The 20988-nt window shown below is 38.3% G+C and overlaps 1 protein-coding gene across 1 annotated transcript in view; it reads right to left on the reverse strand.

Annotated features, from left to right (window-relative positions):
* LOC143748479 (interleukin-1 receptor type 1-like) overlaps nt 1-19462 on the reverse strand; it is a 32540-nt gene extending 13078 nt beyond the window's left edge. Inside the window, exons 1-3 of the mRNA XM_077240524.1 lie at nt 19060-19462; nt 7134-7223; nt 2483-2735 (exon numbers count right to left, since the gene is read on the reverse strand). Of these exons, the coding sequence (XP_077096639.1) occupies nt 2483-2735; nt 7134-7221 (341 nt within the window). The 5' untranslated portion in view covers nt 7222-7223; nt 19060-19462. The remainder of the gene's footprint in view (nt 1-2482; nt 2736-7133; nt 7224-19059) is intronic.
* Nucleotides 19463-20988: the final 1526 nt, after the last annotated feature.

Raw genomic sequence — 20988 nt, forward strand, 5'->3', positions numbered from 1 at the left:
GCTAGTTCAAAATGCAGCCGCTAGAGTTCTTACCAGAAACAGGAAGTACGACCATATTAGCCCGGTTCTGTCAACACTGCATTGGATCCCTATTAAACATTGTATACATTTTAAAATATTGCTGATTACTTAAAAAGCACTAAATGGTTTAGCTCCCCAGTACTTGAGCGAGCTCTTAACGCATTATAGTCCTTCACGTCTATTGCGATCTCAAAGTTCTGGCCAGTTGATAATACCTAGAATATATAAATCGACTGCTGGCGGTAGATCCTTTTCCTATTTAGCACCAAAACTCTGGAACAATCTTCCTAACATTGTCCGGGAAGCAGACACAGTCTGTCAGTTCAAATCTAGACTAAAAACACATCTCTTTGTCCTAGCATTCACATAACACTCTATAGACTTCTATAATTCAATATTAGGCTGCATAGATTAGGTCAGCCGGAACTGGGAACACTTCCCATAAATCCTGATGTACTCGTTACATCATAAGAAGAATGGCATCTACGCTAATATTTAGGGCTGTAGACACGTGAGTTTGAAAATGAAATATTGGTATCAAAGAGCACACACACACACACACACACACACACACACACACACACACACACACACACACACACACACACACACACACACACACACACACACACACACACACACACAGGTTCCTAACAGATGACGAGGACTTGACAGAGCAGCATCAAGTGTTCGACAGTATTCTAGGTTATTACGTGAAGAAGTTTTTTGTCCAATAATTAAAATCTCTGTTTTTTAAGAATTGATGAGTAGGAAATTACTAGTCATCCAGTTTTTTATATCAACTATGCATTCTCAGTCTGCTTACTCTACAGATAAGTGTAATGCTACTGACACCTAGTGGTTAGTTTTGGTACTCACATCTATAACTACACTATCACTACAGCCTATGTCACCATTGGCTTTTGTCTTGCTTCAATTTAATATTCAACAATATTATTGATCTCCTGCATTGACACCATTATATGAGAACTGAACTGAGCTGGACGATGACGTCACAGTTTTCTCCAGAGCGGCTTTATATGTATATATATATATATAAATTAACTAAATTAATAACTTTTTTACAACAGAAATGAAACATCACTGAACTTACTTAAGCTGGACTGTGACGCTAATTTCTACTGGAAACAAACTTTGTTACATTATTTTCCTGTTATCTCTGTAAAGCTGCTTTGAAACAATCAGTATTGTAAAAAGCACTATATAAAAAAATTTGACTTGACTATTATTGCTGTATAATTCAATAGCACCTATCAGACATTTAGTGTGAGCTATTTAAAAAAAAAGAAATAATGGAAAAAAAATGAAGAGAAATGACTTAAAATCAAATTTAAACATTTTTTGCACAGTATTAAGCGCTCAGATTTCACACACACACACACACACACACACACACACACACACACACACACACACACACACACACACACACACACACACACACACACACAAACACAAACACAAACACACACACACACACACACACACACAAATAAAAATTTGTTTATATGAAACGAGTGATGCGTCAAAACCCGGGAAAACTAATTCACTGCTGGATCCTTACAGTTTTCCTGTGGGGGAACTGTAAGGATCCAGCAGTGAATTAGTTTTCCCGGGTTTTGACGCATCACTCGTTTCATATAAACAAGAGCTTCCAGCATATTCGCTCTCTACTTTACACAGAAGAACAGCTAAGCACCACTTCTGCTCACCCTCAGCAAATCAGCATGTTCTCTGAGCTTACAGTAAGTGCGTGTGTATTGTCTAAAGGTCAACATCTGCTCAACACGACACTGGTTTACTCTTCTCACCATCCTGGAAACTTCACACATATCCTGATCTTTCCATCCATTTATTTCTTCGGTCAACAGAGTGAGTCTCTCGAAAACACAGAGGTGCAGTGGAAAACATCTCAACGTTCTAGCGTTGGAAATAGGCTTCTAGCTCTTCAAGCAAAATGACACGTCTTATTTATTTCTGTTGCGTGTGGAAGCCCATCTCCCCGAGTTCAGATTCACCACATCCTCTTCCAAAGCTCTTTTATAAAAACCTTTCACTGCCAAGTTGCATGTGACAATAAACCTCATCCTGTTAATGCAGTTACCCCGAAATTCAATATATGTGGACAAAAATCCCCTGTATGAGTTTCTGTCTTATATTTATATAAATGCTGTAGTTAGGCAATATCAGATGATCAAGCGTGCTGTTCTCCTGAATATAAGAAGTTAATACAGAGGGTTACATTTTAAACGCAATATTTTTGAACTATTTTAGTCAAGTCATCTTTATTTATATAGCGCTTTACACGATCCAGATAGTTTCAACTCATGCCTACTATGAAGAAAACCCTTTCTGCCAGTGAAATGGCTTGGTGCCTCCTATGATGCATTATCATTAAACATGTAGAATTACCTTTACAAAAAGAGGAAGACGTTCATACCTGAGCACACACACGTATGTTCCCTGGCTCTGCATGCGGATGCTGGGGAACCACAGAGATGTTCCTGAGAGCGAGACGTTCTGCTGGCCGTCTGAGATCTCGGAGCCTGTTCTCTCCTCGAACCACGTCACGTTATACGGCGTTTCTGCAGGATCGAACAGATACTGGATCTGCAACGGACACTCCAACAGCGGAGATTCCCCGGGGATCGCAAACATACGCTCAAACGCCAGTCCGAAGTCCCTGCAGGATTCTGTAGAAGAGAACACGATGAAGACGTTAGTGAACAAGACAGAACAATATGAAGAAGATATGGTGAAGAAACTGAACAATATACACTGTGTGCAAAAACACACAATGACACGCCAGAAGAGGAATCTTTCCCATATTACTCAGAGGTTTTGTCTTAACCAACCGCGACGATTCTATAGAAATGATTTCTATTTTTCTGCAACGTCGCGGCTGGAACAACAACACAAAGTATGGCCATGATAATCTCAGGAAAAATTCGATATTGTTGTCCTATTGTTAGTTTAATTTCTTCTATTGCTGTCCTCATTTGTAAGTCGCTTTGGATAAAAGCGTCGTCTGCTAAATGATTAAATGTAAATTTAAATGTTTATGTGCTTTATTTAATTTGTGTTTGGTTTGGCAGGACTTGGGTCCTATCAGGTACAGTAAATAGCAAATTGTATGTACTGTATCATGTACGGGAGGGGGGGGGGGATTTTTTGGTGGTGTAAATATATTTATTCTGAAGCAATATTTTCAGATTTAACATACTTAAATCTTCATATTTGTGATATTTACCCCAGAGTGTTATTTATTTTTATAAAGAGAATTTTTATTACCTTATTAAATGTATGCATCATCTTTCATGTCTAATTCTTACATTTGATCAATAAATTCAGTTATAATAATAAGACACTATTGAGCTGTTACCCATCAAATTAAATAATTTGCACTGCAAAATTACAACTGCAATATATAATGTTATGAGATCGATGCTTTAAATAAATGTTTGAAAATACAAATAGTCAAGTCATCCTCATTTATATAGCGCTTTTAACAATGTAGATCGCTTCAAAGCAGCTTTACAGAGATAAACATATAATTTAAGGTAACAGAGATTGGTTTGGTTTTATAGTGGCTCTTGAAAAATGTTTTTTCCAGCTAAAGTTAGTTTTGATTGATTCACTTCCGATTAAATGATCATTTGTTATTAAATTAGGGGCCGCTAAGACGACACCGTTCTCTCTAAACAGACTTTAAACGTGAACCTGTGATAGACGCTGATGGCGTTCACATGCGCATTAAGAATTGATTCTATAGTTATGTGCGTTTGAATATATGTGCGCAGGTTTATAATTCTTACAAACCATGCCTAAACAAACTACTTGTCTATAAATTTTGATGCAGAATTTTATTTTATCTTATCACTTTGGGTAGGTACACGAACCGAAAAATTCCACAACGCTTTATTTTTATAATAAATAAAAGAAATAATAAATAAAAGAAATAATAAATAAAATGCAATACATAAACATTAAACTAAACTGCCAATAGGTGGCGGCAAGTGACCGTCTTTATTAGTGAATCATTGAGTCATTCATACAAAAGATTCGTCCAAAACGCTGAATCATTCAGTAACTAAACACGCGCTGCAGTTGCTTCCCTTTGGAAATATTTTCGTCGGTGAAATAGAACAAAAACAACGCGACGCTGTAGCAGAAATACACTACCCATTATCAATCACTGTTTAACTTACATTGAATGTAATAAAATCACAATCATTCTTGTGTTTCGATGCTTCTCGATGCAGGTCTGGCCTGGTTATTTGTTGTCACTAAAGTTAAGCTACTTGTCCGGTCGGGCAAATAAAATTATCTTTCACTTGCTCTTTCAAAAATTCCTCTTGTCCCGGACAAGCGTTATGTCGAGCCCTGAGTTCATTCATGGTTTTTAGTCGCGCTGTAAAGCGGAACATGTGATCGGTTCACAGCGATCTGTGTGACTGTCACGCATCATTAGAGACGCCCAAAACAGATCACAACAGCTCGAAAGACGTCTATGGTCTCACTCCAGTCTAATTAGCACATTCCCAATTATTATTGTGAAGTTTCAGATTCTTCAAGATTCTGACGCAAGTGCTAAGATTCCGATTGGCCCAGAGAAATGTCAGTTATAAGAATTTTCCAATAATGTTTTGCAATTCTAGCCTGCATGGCAGCCTAACCCTATTTTTCAGTAACTTTTACTGTTTTCGTTTTTTTCCCCATGGTATCGATTCAGTCTCGGTGTCTAGGTATTTTAGTCTGGTATTTACACATTTTTATTTTAAAATGTAATTCAATGACAATTGGCTGAAGCCAGAACCAATGGCGCAAATCTTTTTGTGTGGAGACCCCGGCCACTTTTGGACATCTCCGGTCTGCAGATATACCTACTATTCTATGACAAATATTGTTTTAGTAACTCAGTATTTTTAATAATGTTTAAATGGTGCAATATTTGTGAATTTGATTATGTACGTAATCCCATTTCCTTGTCAAGATTAATCTCTGGTGCCATACACTTGCCGCGAGACTCCGCCCACGCGCTGTTCTGATTGGCTGTGGTTTTTGAATGATGTAGTCGCGTGAGGCTCATCTGCACAAACGCCACAATTTCTGCCTCAAGTAGAGTTATTGTTGTTTTTATATATTTTAAAAATATTGTCTTAAAAAGTAGCTAGTTGCCAAAGCAACATTTCTCTTTTCGTTTAGTTTAAGTTTACTAAAATAACTGAAACTAAATAAAGAAGACAAAAAACTGTTTGTTTTTTTTAAATAAAGAAAATAAATTTAAAGAGACTATACATAGCTTTTTAGGTATTTTCTTATCTAAAATCAATGTTTTGATTCATAAATATGTCCTCAATGGTGTACAAATACCTCTGCCAATTATCTGACTTATCCTCGTAAAAACGAAGAATTTATTATCTTTATATACATGTGACGGGTAGGTCCATGGAGGCTTCCATGTTGTTCCGCCATATTGAAAAACTATAATAGCAGAGGGTCAAAAAGTACTAGGCCAACATGTTTCCACAAGGCGTTTTCGTTCAGAGCCAGCGTCACGTGACTGAACGCAGCAGAACCGGAGGAGAGAGCAGCGTGAGGCGTTTCACGACCCGGCGAGTTTAAAAGGCTGTTTTAAAACAGTGCAATGCAGCTGTCATTTTTAATGGCATACATATGCCGAGCCACAGGAGAAGAAATCCTCGTCGCCAAAAAAGTCCACAATTGAACGTAAAAGGAAACGAGAGCGGAGATTACAAAAAACAAGAGTCAATGTCGGGATAGCTTTTCCAGATGGAAAGAACTAATGCAGGAGAAAGATTTGAAAAGAGACGCTGAAGTCCTGCTTTCTCCTCGACAGATAGGCTAAGTCAATATTACAGTCTTAATGACATGCTTTTTTTCATTGCTTGGTTGTGTACTTTATAATATAAAAAGTAGAACATTTATAGTTAAACAGGCTCTTTGATGAATAGCAGCTATTGAATAAAGTGAAGGCGCTAAAAACAAGGTTTGTAAGTTTACTTTTTGTAACCTAGAAATTCGATAAGAATATATTTTAATAGAGCATGATTGTTCTTGCATTGTTTGTCATAGCTTTTTGGTACATAATAGCTTCCGTAGATGCAACACACATTTGAAAAAGCGAGGCACTGGAGAGCATAGATATCTATAATAAAGGCTAGATGTCTTAAGGCGGAGTCTCTATCGTCATCACCGGCGGCCATCTTGTCACAGGCAAGATTTCTGAGGGGCTCTGTGGTAACTTACCTGATGTAAGATGAGTGATCAGCACGAACACAAATACTCGTATCTCGTTGAAATCTTGACGGATTTACAAACGGTTTGGTTTCTTACAAACGGTATCAACGTGGCTATAATTCTGGATGATTATTTATTTATACACTTATAATTCATAAGTATACAGTGTGATAACTACATCTCTGACGTTTATAACAAACCTAACCGCTTGAAAATCTGTAGAAAATTGAGCAAGTTATGGTTATTTAAAAAGTATGTGCACCATAAAACACAATGTTACGAGTGAGCGAGCTGCCTGTGACAAGATGGCCGCCAGGTGCGGACGTCGACCTCCATTGGCCAGCAGCGCGGACGAGACATCTAGCCTTTATTATGGATATCTATGCTGGAGAGCACAATTCGTTTGAATGCAAAATACAATTTCACCGCTAGATGGGAGAAAATCCTACACAATGTCCTTTTAATAAAATAATTGTTTTTTCAACAACTTTTCAACAACTGCAGATTTAAACCGATGCGTTTTATACTGTATATTCAGTTTAGAAACATTCATGGTGAATTTCATCCTTTAGCTGTGAAGGAAATTTATTCTAGATTATAAAACTCAAATCCAGCCTAGATTATTATGTTACTTCTTTAGATATTTATATATTATATATTAAACCCTCCGTAACGCACATGTACTTATCATCATTCTCACATGCTGTTCTGTACAGAGTTTATGATCAAACGTCTTCAGCGAGCTTGAATTGAGTTTAGTTTCCTTTACGAGCACCAGTATATCATTCAACCAGTGTAAGTTAACAAGGGAAACTGATGCAACTTCTTACCTGAACCTAAAGGTTCCTTATTTGATATTACGCCACATTCGGTTGCCCGAAGTAAAGCGACCAGAAAAACAATGGACAACCGACCCATATCTGTAGAGAAAGACAGAGAGTTAAGAATTAATAACCACTAAATCAATAGAGTTAAGAATAACCAAAGGAATAAATGTGTGTGTGACATTCAGAACTAAACAACTGAATCTGAACTGAGATAGCAAGCAGAATTCAGAATTGTATTTCCATATTTGAATTTAAGAAATTAGGAATTCAAAGAAACCTGTTATCATACACAAAACGTATAGGCTATTTAGATTTAGAATATTACAGTAGATATTAATAATCAATATCTAACTGATCGCAAAAAAAAAGAGCTTATATATGCTTATATAAGTCATCAGTCACGATTTTAAATGTCCCTGTTATTTGCAGGTTTTCCTGTATATAATATTGGAGAACCATATAAATAATATTCAGGCTTTTATGACATTGTTAGACTTGTTTAATGATCTTTGAACCTCATGTTAACTGGAAGTCAACAGTGTTTGAGACACAAACTCAAAGTTCAACCCTGATCCAGGCCAGAAAAACATTTATATGATATTTTCTCACTATATTTAAAAAAATGTACTGTATATTTGTTACGAATTTGCGTGGAAGCAAAGGCAGTAGGCGGATCTAAATGCAGCAGTAGACTTTAATTTCAGATACAGACAAGATACTCGTGGTACGCACATTAAAACATACATTCAATAACTGACCACGAACAAAAGAGCAGACAGGATTTAAATACACAGACGGGATGAGGGAACAAGACACAGCTGGGGCAAATCAGAACACCGAGCGGGACCATACAACCTAACAAGACAACACACCTGAAACAAGGGACCTAATAATGACATGACTAGGATAACAGACTACAATTAACAAGGCACAAACTGAATAAAAGACCAAAGACAGAGAAACCACAAACCAGAAACATGACAAAATGAATAAACACCGTAACAATATTCTCTATACAAATAAATGTCAAAAGGAGACACACTCCAAATTAATTAAATACAGATGTGGGAATTAAATGCACACTTATTTTACACAATATTTACTCAATTTACAAACTTTTTAAAACTGAAATATTGTACATTATGTATTGTATCTTTTACTGTCAGATCAGACAAGCAGCAAATAAAGGTTCAAAAGAACAAATAAAATTACAAAACAGACATTTTTGAAAATAAGATTGCAAAATCTGTAAATACTGGTTATGATTGCTACTCTCGCTTCCCTCTTCTCCGGGAACACCCATGAGAAGTGCTGACTCGATCCGATCCTGTAAAACTGAGCTGTCATTCTTGCACAAGTCTTCGATCTTTAAAAGAGGAGACATTTCAGAGGAACTTAAGCTGCTTGCTCAGCCAAACAACTGGGAATTTGAGGAATGAAAGTAAGAGAAAAAGGGAACGCGCTGAAATTAAACAGGATCTAAGATAGCCTATATTAACCCTGTTCTTAACCACTCGTGGACTGCTAAACATTTACTTCATTAGCAAATAGTTTTTACTGGGCGATGATGTCCACCGGTTCCATGTTTACAGCTTCCAGATTTAATGACCACTGTCCTTTTATGACCCTGATTAAACACTTCATATAAACCCAGCCTGCCATGCAATTCATTTTAAGAGGATTTTGACAATATATGGTGTTTTTTGTCCACACAATAAAATACAGTTTTGTTTTGTTTTTTAAATTCAAAAAATCTACTTTAAATGATGACAATATTTTTATTTTTGGGTGAACTGTCTCCTTGAATTCAATTTTCTCCTGAAATAACATATATTGAGCTTCCAACGCAGTTTTTTACTCTGCATTTTTACATATCATTACCATATGCATGTTCCCATCCCCATGATACCATGTTTAACGGTACAAGACATTAGGAAAATAATGGGGGCTGGGAATTATTCATTTAAATGTACGAAGTCTGATTCAAAACTTAGACCTAATTGAAGTTCTGGTCTCACAATCTAATGTTGACATTCTTATTCTATCTGACTCGTGGTTGAGAGACTCTGTACCTGATTCTGATGTACAGTTAACTGGCTACAATATGTTTAGAGTAGATAGAATATGTAAAGGGGGAGGAATTGTAATTTATGTAAAATGTTTGCCTAAATGTTTCGGTGTTAATGTCTATTTCTGTCCCAAATCAATATGAATGTTTAGTTTTAAATGTGCTATTTGGTAACAATGCTCATTTAACTCTTGCAGGGGTATATCGCCCCCCTTCAGCCACTCTGTGCACTTTTACTAAGCTTTTTGATGTACTCTCTATTTATGTAAAATCAGAATTATTGATTTTAGGAGATTTTAACCTTGATTGGCTGTCCCCTATATCTGATAGACTCAAGGACATTTGTACTGAGCTAAATTTAACACAGCTGATAAATTACCCAACTCGCCCTAATGTAAAAAACCCGAAAAAATCATCTCTGTTAGACATTATTATAACTAATACTCCCCATAAATATATAGCCAGTGGGGTCTTTGCTAATATTATCAGTGATCATTGTCCGATTGCCTGCATAAGAAATACTAGACTCAAATATCCTGACCCCCATATTATCTGTAAGAGAACTTTTAAACACTTCTCACAGCAAGCTTTTAACTTACATTTGTATCACTCTGAGCTTTTATCTACTAGTAGCATTCTGGACTCAGAGTTAGCCCTTGCTCATTTCTCTTGTATTTTTAACTATATTTCTGATAGACATGCCCCCTTTAAGAATTATCGTATAAAAAAATCGGACAAATTCATGGTTCTCTCCAGAATTATCTAACCTTTTCCGGCTTAAGAATCAGGCTTGGTCATTGGCAAGGAAAACAGATATCCCAGCCGATTGGCTGACTTTCAGACCATTGAGAAATAAATGTACTATGACTGATTCTGCGGGTGATCCTGTTAAATTCTGGAAAACCGTTAATTCACTGAAACAAGGAAATTCTGTTGTTTCTCTGCCAAAGCAAATTACTTCAGATGCCGGTATTTTAAGTGTGAAAAATTATATATGTGAGGCTTTTAACAAACACTTTATTTCTGCAGGGTTTTTAGTTGAACAAAAATGTGACTAATATGACCTTGGCCCGGTAAATGACTCTTCACCCTGTTTACTAAACTTAGCTCCCCTTAAAAAACAGGAAAATAATAACCAGTTTTTTAGTTTTCAATTATTCACAGAGAGAGAGGTCCTAGCTGCTATCAGTAACTTAGATACAAAAAATCCCTAGGTGCTGATAACTTAGATCCTTACTTACTAAAGTCTGCTGCACACATCATTGCTGGCTCTGTGACTCATATCTTTAATTTATCATTAACTACAGGAATTATCCCAAAGGTGTGGAAAGCAGCTTTTGTTTTGCCTTTACATAAGGGAGGTGACAGTAACAATCTGTATAATTACCGACCTATTTCTAGGCTACCCTGTCCTGCAAAAATCCTTGAGTCTTTAATTAACAAACAGTTACAATCATTTCTCTCCGAAAATAATTTGCTTAGTATCAATCAGTCCGGTTTTAGACCTAAACACAGCACCACCACAGCCACAATGCTTGTTGTGAATGATATTGCTAATGCATTAGATGAAGGAAAGCACTGTGCTGCATTGGTTATAGATCTGTCAAAAGCTTTTGACACTGTAGACCAGGGCTATTCAATTAGCTTCATTCGAGGACAGGATTATTAAATCAAAAGTTGAGGTGGGCCGATGGGTTTAGCTTATTTATTGAAACATAACAGTATCAATAAGTAAGCTAAAGTAAACAAAAGTATTGTATTTCCTTGGAAATGTGGAACCCAACAGTATGCAGATTTATCAGACCATAATAAATAACTTATTTACAGCAGCTATGTACAAATATATGAATTATACAAGATCATACCTATTGGTAAGAATTCTTTTATTAATAATTATTATAGGCTTAAATTAAGATATTCTGACAGTGAGACTTCATAACCATAGGTAAAACCATGCATGGCTACTCACTCACTCCCAATGTATAAAAAATGCCTGAACAGGTAAAAAATATACACACAATTAATTACATATTTCTCCAGCCCCCTAATAAATCTAATGCAATATAAATAACATAGTATTCAATATAAATATTCCACATTTCTGCCTAAACCATGGTAAATTACTACAGTACATTCATGGTAAATGTTTGTAAGGCTGGTGATTAGGGATTTCGTCTTCTAACTTTGTTCATGGCACAATGTTTCTGCTATTTACCTCATCAGTCGTGTTGGGAATGTTGAGGCTGTTTCATCCGATTTAAAACTAGTTAAAATCATTGAGTGATTTGTGGTTTGTAACAGAGAGATGTGTCAGGTTGAAACGCTTCTCACTGGATGTCGCAACGCTGCTTAATAATAGTGTCCGGGACTAGTAAACGCAACTCCTTTAAGCTTGCGTTCCGTTATCCACTGGGCCGCGCTGCGTAGTTCAAAGTAAACTAGTGAAACAACTGTAAACAGCGCTATTTGTTCTTACTGACCGAGAAACCGCTTCAGATGATTCAGTGACAGAACGGTCCGAACGAATCCGAATCGCTTCAGACCGTTATGCAAGCGAGTTTCGCCAATTCATGGAGAGGAAATTAATAATCGAAGCAAATAATGATTAATTCAGGAATGATCGACATCGCTAGTTCAGTCGACAGAAATACGGGACACACACATAATAACTGCTGAAATATTCGGACTGAAAACGTTTCTCAGGTCAGTCGGAGCGCTCATGTTACACATACAGTGCGTATAGCCGTACAGCTGCAGGCGCCACTGCGGTCACGCGCATATCTAACCGAATTTAGCCGCACCGCCAGGAACAGAAGAGGAGGGAGGTTGGGGTGGCCTCGGGCCATATGGAGATATTGGTCCGCCAATTGAATAGCCCGGCTGTAGACCATGATATACTTTTGAGTAATCTCTCATTTATCGGGCTGGGTCCTCATGCCTACAGATGGTTCTTTAACTACCTGACAGATAGAACTCAAGCCGTCTTGGTTGATGGGGTTAAGTCAGAGCCATTAGCATTACTAAAAGGGGTGCCTCAAGGTTCAGTAATTGGTCCATTGTTGTTTTCGTTGTATATAAAAAATATTGGTGATGGTATTAGAAAATGTCAAATTCACTTTTATGCAGATGATACTGTGTTGTATGCTACTGCCCCTTCAGCAGAGCAAGCTTTAACGATGTTGGAGTCTGATTTTAAGATTTTACAGAGATCTCTTTTAAAACTTAAATTGGTTTTAAATGCTTAAAAAAAACAAATTTTATGTTGTTTTCTAAAACAAGACTTTCCTTAAGAAATACTTTTGTACTTACTAGCCTGGATGGTACTCCAATTGAACAGGTCTCCGAATATAAATATCTAGGGTATATGGTTAGATGACAGGCTTTCTTTTAAAAAGCATATTGCTGAACTTAGTAAAAAGCTAAAAATCAAAATGGGGTTCCCTTTATAGAAACAGGGCTTGTTTGTCATCTCTTCATAGAAGACAAATTATTCAGGCCACTTTAATGTCTGTTTTAGATTATGGTGATATAATTTATATGCACGCTTCTACCGCTACATTAAAACCTCTGGATGCTATATATCACTGTGCAATTAGGTTTATCACTGGTGATAACTATAAAACTCATCACTGTATTTTATACCAACATGTGGGATGGACCTCTCTTGCTGTGAGACGTGAGAAACATGCTCTCATTTTTATTTACAAAGCTCTTCTTTTACAATTACCTCCCTACATATCTTCTTTGCTTTTCATTAGACATACAAATATTTTAACAAGATCCCAAAGGTGGATTACATTAAAGACCCCATCAATCTTAACAGAACTGGGTAGGTCTGCATTTAGTTATTTTGTCCCATATATATGGAATAAATTGCAGATCAAACTTCAGATAAACAATCTTATGTCCCTGGCCCGATTTAAAAATGTATTGGAGGATTTATATGATGTCTTATGTGTTTGTGATTGTTTTTGTTGATTTGGATGTCTTCTTTGTGTATGTATTCTTAGTGTATGACATTGTATATGTTTACATGTTTCACAGGGCTCAGCTGAAAAAGAGATCTCGATCTCAGTCTGGTTCCCCTGTTAAATTAAAGTAAAAAAAAATAAAATAAAGGCTGGATTTGTCCATATATTTGACCCAAATTTGGGTTGAAACAACCCAGCATTTTTTTAGAGTTTAAACATATGTTTTAGGATGGTTATATATTTTAATGGAAACAGATAAGCATTTTTTTCAGTGAAAATACAATTGTCTGACTCATTGAAAAAAACAAAAAAAAAGTCACAAATCTTACTATTTCCTTATAATTCTATGCTTCAAATACAGTTCATGATGTTGTGATGAAGGTCACAGAATGACAGTTCGAACAGCGAACGAAAGTGTGCTCTCTGAACATGAGTTCTGTTTAGTTTAAAGAGGAATTATCATGCGCATATAGCTCTCATTACAACAGTAAAATAATACTATGTGCCACAGGAAAAGTGCTCAAAAGCAGCACATTTATCTAAATTCATAAACTTTTTGTTTAACTTCTGGATGATGACCATGTAATTTCAGTGCTTAACTCCATTAATGAGAGTGGAATATTTAATCTAAATGTGTAAATTAATAAAATCATTCTGTTTCTTCATTACTTTGCTCACTCCAGTAAAAGAGTTCGCACATATTTACACTCAGTTTATTTTTTATAAATCTTGATATGTGCATGGAAATTGCGTACACACATTTCAATGTCTTTTTTGTGAGTACGCAACATGTATACATCAGGCCCCTGGTCTAAAAACACCCTGTGACTCTTAAAGGCGTGTTGAATAATTTTGGGTTGATTCACATAAATATTTGCAATCCGGTTTAACCATTTCTGCTAAGAACTGGAAAAACAAAGAAGAACAGATCTACTGACTGCTGATGGATGATCAGAATGAACTATGAACCTGATTGTCAAGTCCAGTGAAAGTGTGGGTGGGACTGGATTGAAGAAATGATAATGAAGTTGACCTGGGAAAACTCATTCCAACATGCCACATCATTATAATAACAGTTCAACTACTTCCTGACAGGGTGAAGCACAAGTTAACATGCACTTTACAGTATTTCCATCAGAGAGAAAAGCACTCAAGGGATGAGTTCTCACAAGCACAGAAATCTGCGTTATCGCCTGGAGCCTCTGGTCTGAATCAGTCCTAACACGCATGACGATACCCATGACAATGCGTGTTCTCATGCGAGTAATGTAACTGAGAACATGAGAACACATGACATCACACATGAGAACACACGACATCACGCATGACATCACGCATGAGGACACGCATGAGAACACACGACATCACGGATGACATCATGCATGAGGACTAGGGCTGTGACGGTATGGGATTTTTTCTTACCGCGGTGAAGAAGCAACAAATCCCGCGGTTTTGGCGGTCGAGTGTGAATTGAAAGCGCTTCAGTGATTCAGTGCGTGCAGGAAACTGAACAGATCATTCAAACTGATTTGCGAACCGATTTAGACAGATCAGCCAACTTGTTTGATGAAGTCTTTAAACAGAATCGACTCAAAAGAGTGATTCATTTGCAATTGAGCATCGCTCCTGCCCATAAAAAGATACAGCGTGCTTGGAATAAACATGTATTGCATTAAAATAAAGTAATGAGAGGAACGTTGCCCAACGTAACGAAGAGGTATAGAAAACTTTCAGCAGAAAAAAAAAAGTGCGGTGATGACCTCACACCGCTGTAGGCATCTCATTCACGCGATATTGTGGTGATGCGGTTATTGTCACACCCCTAATGAGGACACGCATGAGAACACACGACATCACGCATGACATCATGCATAACATCATGCATGACATCACGCATGAGAACACACATGAGGACACGCACGAGAACACGCATGAGGACACGCACGAGAACACGCATGACATCACGCATGAGAACACACATGAGGACACGCATAAGAACACGCATGAGGACACGCATAAGAACATGCATGACATCACACATGAGAACACACATGAGGACACGCATAAGAACATGCATGAGAACACACGAGGACACGCATGAGAACACACGACATCACGCATGACATCACGCATGACATCACACATTAGAACACGCATGAGGACACACATGCCATCACGCATGAGAACACGCATGAGGACACGCATGAGAACACGCATGACATCACACATGAGAACACGCATGCCATCACACATGACATCACGCATGAGAACACATGACATCACACATGAGAACACACATGAGAACACGCATGACATCACGCATGAGGACACGCATGAGAACACACGACATCACGCATGAGAACACACAACATCACGCATGACATCACGCATGACATCACGCATGAAATCACGCATGAGAACACATGACATCACGCATGAGAACACACATGACATCACGCATGAGGACATGCATGAGGACACGCACGAGAACACGCATGACATCACACATGAGAACACACGAGGACATGCATGAGGGCACGCATAAGAACACGCATGACATCACACATGCGAACACGCATGACATCACGCATGAGGACACGCATGAGAACACACGAGGACACGCATGAGAACACACGACATCACGGATGACATCACGTATGACATTACACATGAGAACACGCATGAGGACACACATGCCATCACGCATGAGAACACGCATGAGGACACGCATGAGAACACGCATGACATCACACATGAGAACACACATGACATCACACATGAGGACACGCATGAGGACACGCATGAGGACATGCATGAGAACACACAACATCACGCATGAGAACACACGACATCACGCATGACATCACGCATGAGAACACACAAAATAACGCATGAGAACACACATGACATCACGCATGAGAACACGCATGAGGACACGCATGAGAACACACGAGGACACGCATGAGAACACACATGAGAACACGAGGACACGCATGAGGAAACGCATGCCATCACGCATGACATCACGCATGAGAACACACGAGGACACGCATGAGAACACGCATGACATCACGCATGACATCAAGCATGAGGACACACATGAAGTCACGCATGAGAACACGCATGAGGACACGCATGAGGACACACATGAGGACACACATGAGGACACACATGAGGACACACATGAGGACATGCATGAGGACATGCATGACATCACGCATGAGGACACACATGAGGACATGCATGAGGACACACATGAGGACATGCATGACATCACGCATGAGGACACACATGAGGACACACATGAGGACACGCATGAGGACACACATGACATCACGCATGAGAACACGCATGAGAACACACATGAGAACACGAGGACACGCATGAGGACACGCATGAGAACACACGACATCACGCATGACATCACGCATGAGAACACACATGAGGACATGCATGCCATCACGCATGACATCACGCATGAGAACACACGAGGACACGCATGAGAACACGCATGACATCACGCATGACATCACGCATGAGGACACACATGAGGACACACATGAGGACATGCATGACATCACGCATGAGGACACACACGAGGACACACATGAGGACATGCATGACATCACGCATGAGGACACACATGAGGACACACATGAGGACATGCATGACATCAGGCATGAGGACACACATGAGAACACACGAGGACACGCATGAGAACACACGAGGACACGCATGAGAACACGCATGAGAACACACATCAGAACACACATGAGGACAAGCATGAGGACACACGACATCACGCATGACATCACGCATGAGAACACAGGACATCACGCATGAGAACACACATGACATCACGCATGAGAACACACGAGGACACGCATGACGACATGCATGAGAACGCATGACATCACGCATGAGAACACACATGACATCACGCATGAGAACACACATGAGAACAGGAGGACACGCATGAGGAAACGCATGAGAACACACGACATCACGCATGACATCACGCATGAGAACACACATGAGGACACGCATGCCATCACGCATGACATCACGCATGAGAACACACGAGGACACGCATGAGAACACGCATGACATCACGCATGACATCACGCATGAGGACACACATGAAGTCACGCATGAGAACACGCATGAGGACACACATGAGGACACACATGAGGACACACATGAGGACATGCATGAGGACATGCATGACATCACGCATGAGGACACGCATGACATCACACATGAGGACACACATGAGGACACACATGAGGACATGCATGACATCACGCATGAGGACACACATGAGGACACACATGACATCACGCATGAGAACACGCATGAGAACACACATGAGAACACGAGGACACGCATGAGGACACGCATGAGAACACACCACATCACGCATGACATCACGCATGAGAACACACATGAGGACACGCACGCCATCACGCATGACATCACGCATGAGAACACACGAGGACACGCATGAGAACACGCATAACATCACGCATGACATCACGCATGAGGACACACATGAGGACACACATGAGGACATGCATGACATCACGCATGAGGACACACATGAGGACACACATGAGGACATGCATGACATCACGCATGAGGACACATATGAGGACACACATGAGGACATGCATGACATCACGCATGAGGACACACGAGGACACACATGAGGACATGCATGACATCACGCATGAGGACACACATGAGGACACGCATGACATCACGCATGAGAACATGCTGTGCACACAAACTCGCTTGCATTACGCCATCTTCACATTACACAAGGGGCTTTCTATAAAACAAGCCTTTTACAGCTTGTTTTGGTGTTTTCAAAAAGTAATCGCTGCAAGATTCAAAACCTTCTGTCACATAAACAATGTGTTAGCTAACTCAATATATATGTCATATCGAAGCCATTTAAACCATAGGCTAAATAAATAGACAAATAAATAAACGTGAATATAAAATATGAGTGTGAAATGATTTGTTGATTACATGAATGATGGAAAGCTTTTATCCAGGCTTTAGTGTGGTCAGGGTTATCTACCAGTCACTTTTTCATTTGATTGGTCTGGTAATAATAAAGTTAAAACAAAATTAAATTATATGATGAAATGATATGAGAATTTAAAAAAAGTAATGTGTATGATATGTCTATATATAAGACCACTGATGATGACTTTCAAAACCACACTTCAAAATGAGTTTTTCTTTCCAGAACATCTGTGCTGAGTCAATTTAATAACTAGTGCCAGGAAAATACTGTACAAACTAATAAAACACTGTCAAAGCCAGGAATACCGGACGCTTCATTTACACCAGTCTGCGGTTATGTTCCACATGATCTTAAAGATCTAGAACTAGCTTGCTAAATTTAATGCAATCATGTAAATTTGTCTCTATTTTAATTTTTTCATGCAACTAAAATCACAAGCATTTGAGCAGCACATGTTTAAAAGCCTCCCATGATGTACCTTATGCACAGAGCTTGAATCTTCACAAAGAAGCTCAAATACAAAGTTTTCATTTGTTTAAGTTGGATTTTTTTTTCTTTGGGTCACTACATAATTCCAATAACTGCATATGTGATTAATTCTTATGGGTTTACTGTAATTCTAAAATGTCGGAAAAGGTCATAAAAAATAATGAGTAAGAGTGTCCTAACTTCTGACAGAAAACAGACAGGAACATGAACATTCATTCATCGAGTTAAATGGTATGCAAGGATTCTTCCTCACCGCATGTTTCAGAGGAAATGTGGAAATGTTCTCATCAACAAACCCACGCACAGAAGTTAAAGCATAGATATAAATGAATGAGCTAAAACAGATTCTGAAGTGAGGAATCTTACCTACAGTCCTTCTTCCCAAGACAACATGATTCCCTCAGTAAAACGCGCTTTATACTCCAGTCATGTACATTAGTTTGTCTTAAAGAGACAGCTTTACGTGTTCATCGGAGCCTAAAGAACCCGTATATCTGCGTGCGTGTGTGTGTGTGTCAGATCAGTTGTGCCACTTCTCCATATCCACAGAAAAAAGCAGGTTTTGCAATATCCTCTGAGGTTTGGGAAGCTTCCTCTCCAAGAGTTGCGCAATGAGAGGCGGAGAGAAAGATCTCGCTGAAACTTAAATCATTTTATCACGTTGACTAAAACTGCTTATTTTTAAACGATCTAACAATGTTTTTCGAGTGTTGTTGTTGAGGTATGAAGTAAACTTGAGCCCGATCCCGGTACGAGAATGAGCATGTGCAGTTACAGCCTGAGTCCTGCAGGGGGCAGAGACGAGTTCAGTTCAATGAGTGAACATGTCAAAACCTGTTGCTCTTATTCTATTACATAATTTATTGCCAAAGCAATGAAAAGAGTAAAATACAGTGAACAATATAAAATACCATGGTGCAAAAAAATAATGAAGCAAACATTTTACATTTACATTTCTGCCAAATGGTCACTACATTTGTTTATATTAAAATACTGTGAATATAAACTATAAAATACAACAAATAAAATAAAAATGCAATTAACAAATTTGAAGTAAATCTAAAGCATGAATTTGGCATGTGAGATTTTTTTTTTAAGAAATCAAAATAGAAATAGAAATTTGTTTCAGGAGCAAAAATAAGAGGAAAAGAATTTAGATTTCAGGTAATTTTGAGTTAGGACTTTACAGACAGACAAATTATATTAGTAGAAGAAGGAAATCAGAACAAACGCTGTAGTTTATCCAGGATTATCCCATGCCGGATCCTCTGTGGATTAAACTATGAACTGTGTGAGGATTTGAGCTGTTATTGTTTAGTGTTAATGTAAGTGTAACTTCTACTGTTGTTCTTCAGGAGTCTGTAGAATAACTCTAGTGTTTTATATCGGTGATCCTCAGGGATTCATCAGATCCGAGAAGGCTTGGGAAAACAACCTCCCGTTTCATGTTGTTCTATAATAGGAATAAACACTTTCCATCTTTCTTCTGCAGGGACTTTTCCTCCAGACTGTGGAGATTCTGTTCAATCCCACGAGTCCTCACACACACTCCGTATCCGAACCATAGATAAACCAGGAAAACACGGCCTCTCATGTGTTCTCAAGTGTTTTATTGTTTATACATTTAATTAAGCAATAAATCATAATCCAGCTAAACAGAACATTTAGCTAACGTTTCCATTAGGTTATAAAAACATTATTTGCTGAATGTTCAGGTTTTTTTGTAAACATTTTAAAATGTTTTTCCTGGTTATGTGAACATTAAGGGAATCATTCGTATCATTCGACAAACATGGAATGTTCTCTGAACTTTCTAAAACAAGTAGAAACATTTAAAAACGCTCCATGAACAATGTATAAATAATGTTTTTGCACAAATGTTTTGAGAACATTATTAAGGACCAGATAACTTTGAATGAATGCTCTCTTAACGTTACTGGAAGAACTTTTGTTTATAACTTTGAGAGAAACTTACCAGAACGTTCCCTGTTTCACTGGGAAGAGAAATAAACTCCTTCACTGAGTCTATCAGCGCTTTATAATGAAGATGCTTTATATCATGCATCTGTACTGAGATTCAGGACCTTGAAAAATGTAAGCAAAAATTAGAGGTAATAAGAAGAAATACGATATGGATCTATTTCTAGGAATTGTATTCTCAACTGTAAGTAAATGAGGATCATGTGGCTGTACATCCGCTCAGATGCTGAAGCTCTTCAGATCATCTCGAATCAGGTTCAGTTCTGATAAAACACACCAGACACAGACTCATTCTCACATCCATCTTCATTTTCA

This window comes from Siphateles boraxobius, unplaced genomic scaffold (assembly GCF_051911475.1).
Source record: "Siphateles boraxobius isolate OS27281-9 unplaced genomic scaffold, OSU_SipBor_1 238, whole genome shotgun sequence".
In the NCBI taxonomy this organism is placed as follows: Eukaryota; Metazoa; Chordata; class Actinopteri; order Cypriniformes; family Leuciscidae; genus Siphateles; species Siphateles boraxobius.